At 31.8% G+C, this 7,292-nt stretch overlaps 3 protein-coding genes and 1 non-coding gene across 4 annotated transcripts; 3 read left to right on the forward strand and 1 right to left on the reverse strand.

Moving 5' to 3' along the window:
* Positions 1-727: 727 nt before the first annotated feature.
* Positions 728-3,892, forward strand: TPHA0A04030 (uncharacterized protein; the record flags this gene model as incomplete). The annotated part of the gene is made up of 1 exon (XM_003683865.1): positions 728-3,892. The coding sequence occupies one exon, from the start codon at positions 728-730 to the stop codon at positions 3,890-3,892; it is 3,165 nt and encodes a 1,054-aa protein (XP_003683913.1).
* A 511-nt stretch (positions 3,893-4,403) lies between these two features.
* On the forward strand, positions 4,404-5,282 carry TPHA0A04040 (uncharacterized protein; the record flags this gene model as incomplete). The annotated part of the gene is made up of 1 exon (XM_003683866.1): positions 4,404-5,282. The coding sequence occupies one exon, from the start codon at positions 4,404-4,406 to the stop codon at positions 5,280-5,282; it is 879 nt and encodes a 292-aa protein (XP_003683914.1).
* A 164-nt stretch (positions 5,283-5,446) lies between these two features.
* TPHA0Atrna6Q lies at positions 5,447-5,518 on the reverse strand. The gene has a single exon. It is a non-coding gene; the product is annotated as a tRNA-Gln (tRNA).
* Positions 5,519-6,951: 1,433 nt separating this feature from the next.
* Positions 6,952-7,292, forward strand: TPHA0A04050 (uncharacterized protein; the record flags this gene model as incomplete). The annotated part of the gene is made up of 1 exon (XM_003683867.2): positions 6,952-7,292. A coding segment is annotated over one exon (341 nt), but the record flags the coding sequence as incomplete, so codon positions are not given.

The raw sequence follows: 7,292 nt of genomic DNA on the forward strand, positions 1-7,292 counted from the left end.
TAGTTTAATCCGTGGTACTGGTATCTAGCTATGTGCCTATAACTATACCTATCTATCTATTTATATATAAACACGATTCAGCTCATCGTAAAAGCTATAGACGATACTTGAACCACTCAGCCTCTCTCTCTTGACTTCACTCTCCCCCTTCTCTCTTATTTTCTGCCCCTCCTTTTCTTGAAAAATCGTTTTTGTTTCCAAAGTTCTAAAATTTCAATTTTGTACCCTTCTACATACTAATGCCACTGTGGTTCTCGCTTGCAATATATACTCCCGTTCCTCCTATCTTCCTATTATTGACCATACATTGATTAATTTTAAACACATACTTAATCGTTAACTTATTTATTATGCACTAAACACTTTTTGAACTTTATTTATATTTGTAAGTTCAGATGCAGTTTTTAAGATTGGTTTATTGCCAATTCATTTTGTTGTAGCATATTCTATAGTTAATTGTATTCTAATTAACGAACTCCAGCTGAAAAAAGAAGTTAAAGTGAATTCGGTTGAATATTTCATAACTTCCCTATTTTTTTTTAATACATTTCTTAAAGGATATTTTGATTATTAATTGCTTTTAATATATTTGGCAATTCAATATCTTTTACAGAAGTATATTAAGTTGTGCTTACGACAACATTAGATTATTTATCACTTAACAGATTCGTATTCCGCTTATATCAAGAAATATTATTACATAAGGCTCTTTTTGTGTTTTTACTTTATGATAACCACTGATGGGAATAGAAATAATATGGTAAGTTGTAGTAATTCCCGTAATGCTTCTTCAAGACTTGCATCTGCTGCAGTGTCAGGCAATAGACCAGGTTCGATTGAAAAATATAAACAAGGGACGATCTTAACTGTTGGGATAAGAAGAATTGAAATTTTGAAGTATTTAACAGAAGGTGGCTTTGCTCAAATTTATACCGTCAGATTCATTGAATATTTGAATGAATTCGATAATGACGATGCAGAAAACGATAATAATTCAAGGAATCTGAAAATTGGCGATGTTGCATGTTTGAAGAGAGTACTTGTTCCGGATGAAAACGGTCTTAGTGAAATGAGAAATGAAGTTGATGTAATGAAAAAATTGGTTAATTGCCCTAATATTGTCCAATATTATGATTCAAATGCGTCGAAGATCAAAGATAACAGTAATATCGACACAACAAATAATAATGATAATAATAAAAATACAGATTTAGGATTTGAAATCTTGTTACTGATGGAATATTGTCCAAATAAATCATTATTGGATTTTATGAATCAAAGATTAACTACAAAATTGACTGAGAATGAAATTTTAAAAGCAATGACAGATATAACGACTGCAGTCTTGCAAATGCATTATTTGGCACAACCTTTAATTCACAGAGATATAAAGATAGAAAATGTTCTAGTGGATTCAAATAATAACTTTAAACTGGCAGATTTCGGTTCGACAACAAAAATTCAACCACCAATAACAACCCATCAAGATATTGCAATCCTGAATAAAGATATCTATATGAATACAACTCCACAATATAGATCACCGGAAATGATTGATTTATATAAATGTTTACCTATTGATGAAAAATCTGATATTTGGGCATTAGGTGTCTTATTGTATAAATTGCTATTTTATACAACTCCATTTGAATTGACTGGTCAATTTGCAATTTTGCACTCAAAATATGAATTTCCTGCAAATAATTATTCATCAAAATTCATTAATTTAATTATTATCATGTTGGCCGAAAACCCTAATTTGAGACCTAATATTTTCCAAGTTTTATATTATTTGAAATCAATATCTAATACTATGAATTCTAACAACAATGAGGTTCAAAACACACAAGTACAGTTCCCAGATAAATATGAACAAGGCCCATATAATTTCGAGGTTTATACTAAATTTCAAACAAATCTAACCAATTTGAATAACACAATGAATAGTATACAATTGAAAAAATTTGAAAATAACGGTAAATTGGATGTGAATGATAATATTTTACTGAATAAAATATACAATTCAACTTTCGAAGTTTCAACAAAATTACCTTTGGAATCATCAACAGAAACTTCCAGAATTAACAATAGTTTATACCAAGAGCTAGCCTCACCAAATGGTATTTATATGGAGCGTATTTCTTCTGCAATATCAAATGATGAAAGATTATTCAATAACAGTTCTTCAACCTCTAACTTATCTGGCGCCAAAATAGACGAACCCCCAAGCAATGTCGCGGTCAACAATATATATCTACCTGTAACTGCACAAAGACAAAAAAGTCAAAGTTCATTCTCCTCAAATGGTGGTAAATCTTCAAGAAGTATTCCTAAATCAGATTACGTTTCAGAAGAGTTTTTAGCCAATGAAAAAAACACTAAGTCTGACAACTTTACCAAGCAATATAAATCAAATAATCCATTCCCTCAACTAAAACAGAACAACAACGACAGTAACCTAAATCATGGCTCACAACAGATGTTTATCGATGCTGATTATATACCAAGTAATGTCGACGCTCAGACGACGAAAAATAATAACATACCAAATGCTCAACAGAAGAATATTTCTCTCAATACAAGGGTTCAACAACAGCCAATGAATATTATCTCTCCACAATTCAATAACAAACAAATATTTGATTTTAATACGCCATTTTCGCCAAACGTTCCAGTTCAACGAAAAGGGCAAAATATAGCATCAAACCAAGTTGAACAAAATCCAATACCAAACATGTTAGGTTCTTATAGTTATTCCAACAATCAACAACCATTTTATAATACATCATCGGTTGCTGCATCCTTACAACCTCAGATCGATGAAGACCCAAGAGAAATATCTGATAAAGCGTTAAAAGCAAAATCTCAATCTACTGTAACCCCACCAATTCCACCGCCTCCACGCCCAAAAGCTCATAAAATTATAGACACACCTAGAATAGAGGAGGAGAAAAATGTGTATTTGAGAGCTAAAAAAGAAACTCATAATAGTCATCAACCTACTAACTCCACTTCTCCTAAATTTAGAAAACCATCACGAAATGATCTAGAATTGACATTGAATGAATTGCATTTAACAGGCGAAACTAATTCCATCGATACGCCTACAAGTGAAAATACAAGACACTATGATTTTGAAGATTCTATTCTGTCAAGTGAGAGTATTGATATCAATTTGGAAGATACTAAGAAAAAGAAAACAAGACAAATTTTTAATACCGACCAACTTCGAGGTCTCGAGGAGCATGGTAAAGCCAATGAACACCACCAGAGTAAAAATCTGACAAAAAAATATCATTCTAGTGATTCCAAGAATAAGATTGACTCTTCAAAAGAGAACCACAATGTAAGCCATAATAACAGCTCAACTAATTTAGCAGTACCAGAGAAAAAAGTAGGCCGTCGTTCATTGGATCTTAAATATCAAGAAGTTCATTTTTCTTCACCCGATTTATCAGGTGCTTCTAGGAAAAAGAATGCAGGTCAATCTCAACACAATCACTTCCCAGTTTACGAAGGAAATAAAAAGATACATAAATCAATTTACAATGAAAGACAAATGGACAACCAACACTCATCTACATATAATAAGCCAAACAGTTCATATGCCAATTCACAGATGCGTTCATATAATCAACAATCGAACAATTCGAATAATAATACGTCGTTAGCAAGAAGTAACACTCGAGCTAATCATGATTTAGAAAGATATAAAGAAAAAAGCAGTAATCAAAGCAATTCTTCTATATCATTAGGTGATGTGAAAAATTCGTTTTCTAGAGCTAGACAATCTTTAGATTTAGAAAGAATGCGTCGTGATAATTTCCAGAAAACAACTGAAAGTGGTTCTAAAAGGCGTTCATTTTTTTCTTCTGTATTCTCGAAGAAGTGATTGATTATCAGGAAGTAGTCTGATAATATTTTATATTTTTTAGATTAACAAGTATCTGACAGTATAATCGGCAATCTATTGTTATATGATAATACAAACAAGATTTTCAAATTTTATTTTTTGTATATGATTGTTCCTCAAGTAGTAGAATATATATTTTAATTAATGTATTGAAACTACCCTTATAAGAAACATTTAGTAATTTCATATTTTATACTATAATAAATATCTAAAAGGTTACACCAAGACAAACATATTAGTCAATTTTTCATTTCTGACGCAATATGTAGTTCGCGAAAAGAAGAAAATCAATCTGAAACAATCTTGACTATGATTATACTTCCGATCTATACATAAAGAAAGTAATTATTGTTGAACTAAAAGAACCCTTCTGTTAATTATATAACAATCGACTTCTTTAACTTAATAGATGAGCGTATTAATATAGTTACGATAAGCATAAAACTACATCAGAGCCGATAAGTTGCAATTCAAAAATAATTTTAACTAAATGAATTACTCTCAATTAAATTATGACCAACAATCAATGGAAAACTCATTTAATAATCTATCATTCCAGAAACATCATAAATCGTATGGAGATAAAGAGGATATGAATGTGCCAATTTTTAACCAAGATTCATATAGGACCAATGTTGGATCTCAAAAATTTAATTACTATAATGGCAACAAGGAATCCTTTAGTAATAAGAATAATCAAAATTTCATATGGCGAGATGAAACCAACAATCAACAACGAAATGATTTCAGTTATGATACTAAAGAGAATATTGGTGATAAAATGTACCATGACGATGAAAAAATCGGAGCCGATGAAAATTTAGAGCTCATGTTACATATCAAAGATGCACAAATTGAATCATTAGATAATGAAATAAGGAAAATTAAAAATATCCTTAATGAGGAAGTTAACAAGGAACAACTTATCCCCCAATCTAACACTTCCGAACAGTCTTTAGAAATCCCACAATCCTTATTGCATATATTTAAAAGACTATCAACAGCATTACAGGAGACCGAATTTGAACTGGAAGAAACAAATAAAGTTCTTGAGAGTTTATTAACTGCAATTGCATTAGAACCAAGTAATACCTCTACAAAATTTGGAAGGTATGATGTTGAATCTTTGGCGCATAAAATGATAGTAAGGATTGAAACTTTAACCTCTGAAAACCAAGAAATGACAAAAATGATTGCATATGGTAGATCAAAGGAAAAACAGATTGAATTGGAATTACTTAAATCTGAAAATAGGAATCTTAAAGAACAATTATTACAATTACAAGACAGGGAATCAAAGCAACCATCACAGGATTACCGTAATCAAGTAGAAAACCAAGCAAAGAGCATTAAACTTAAAAGAACATAATAAATATTGCTTGCTTTACAGTTATATAAGAAAACCAGATTCAAATAAAAAGATATACCAACAATTGCTAGTATATATTAATATTATACTTCTAGATATTTCTCTTAAATTATTCGAAGTTTAGAATATATATTTATTATTATCCATCTACGAACGAAAAAGAGAGGTCCTACCCGGATTCGAACCGGGGTTGGTCGGATCAAAACCGACAGTGATAACCACTACACTATAGGACCAGTAATTTTAGATCTATTATGATAGTATCAAGGACCTATTCGTTAGTATAAACTGGGTCTTGGGTCGAGTGCTTGTATATCATGTCGATACTTGTTGGAAATGCTCTACTCAACAGTGTTATTCATTGCTTTAATATATTAAAATGTGGTTAAATTATATACTTTATATCTAAATTAATCTCTCTGGTCTCTTGGACCTGGATCAATGAATTATTTACTATTGATTACCGGGGTTTATATATACATCATATTTCAATCTACCGTTCTGTCCAACGAGACGACATCGTCGAGTTGAACACGTACGGCAGGCTGATGGTTCTACAGTACTATTTATGCATTAGGAATTCTGCTATTACATTCTTGCAGGCACATTGTTTCAGGTTTGCAACAATAGTCTCCTAAAGAGGTAATATCTGGTATCGTATAGTCACTTATACGACCAGTTACATTTCCAACAATAAGCAAAGTGTCATAAAGACTTAGTTCTGTCACATACACTACAATAATTCTGACAAGAGTGTCAGAATTATTGTAGTGTATGTGACAGAACTAAGTGTTTATGACACTTTGAGTCCAGAACTAATAGATCACTTACTAATGGAAAGAAGGTCTAGAACAATCTTCCAAGTGGTAGGTGAAAATTTCTCACTACAATGTAAATGGCTACGCGATAAACACAGATGTACAATACAGCACTAAAGATCTTAGGAGGATGAATGAACATGTGTACGTGTTCATTCAACTGTCAGTTCAACTCATATATAAGGAGGGCTTCTAACTCTATATAGAATAGTTTAAATACACTAATAAAGGACCAATCGATTATTTAACTATTAAGAAGATGGACTACTCTAGAGCAACTAACGTGAATGATGACACTAACTTAGATGTTGGAACTACCCAACATAAGCTTGTTTCTCCACAAAGAGTATATAATCTAATAACTTTTAATATATTAAAGCAATGAGCCAAACTATCAAGCAGTAATATCTGGTATCGTACATTCAGTTATACGTCCAGTGACATTTCCAACATTTAGTTTAGCTACTATTTGCAATGTAATGTATTGAACTTATCATTGCATTCGTAGCGACATCAGCTGTTTCAAGTTGTCAGAATTATTGTAGTGTATGTGACAGAACTAAGAGTTTATGACACTTTGAGTCCAGAACTAATAGATCACTTACTAATGGAAAGAAGGTCTAGAACAATCTTCCAAGTGGTAGGTGAAAATTTCTCACTACAATGTAAATGGCTACGCGATAAACACAGATGTACAATACAGCACTAAAGATCTTAGGAGGATGAATGAACATGTGTACGTGTTCACTCAACTGTCAGTTCAACTCATATATAAGGAGGGCTTCTAACTCTATATAGAATAGTTTAAATACACTAATAAAGGACCAATCGATTATTTAACTATAAAGAAGATGGACTATACTAGAGCAACTGAAGTGGCTAATGACACTAACTTAGATGTTGGAACTAACCAACATAAGCTTGTTTCTCCACATGGAGGTCTTACCCGGATGGATAACGACCATTCGAGTTCTCAGGTTGTAAAGGAAACCCTTCAATCAAATATTGAGATTCCTAATGAGAACACAGATGTTTTCATTAGAACATTTAAAAATCGTTTAAGCACCCTAGAGGGCTTATACGAAAAGACTATGATGAAGCATGACGAATTTCTTAACTCAATCGAAGCTGGTGACTATTTAAGCAAAATCACTAAGCTGGAAGAGGAAGAAAAAGGTCTTGAGCTGAACAT

Source organism: Tetrapisispora phaffii, chromosome 1, assembly GCF_000236905.1.
Source record: "Tetrapisispora phaffii CBS 4417 chromosome 1, complete genome".
In the NCBI taxonomy this organism is placed as follows: Eukaryota; Fungi; Ascomycota; class Saccharomycetes; order Saccharomycetales; family Saccharomycetaceae; genus Tetrapisispora; species Tetrapisispora phaffii.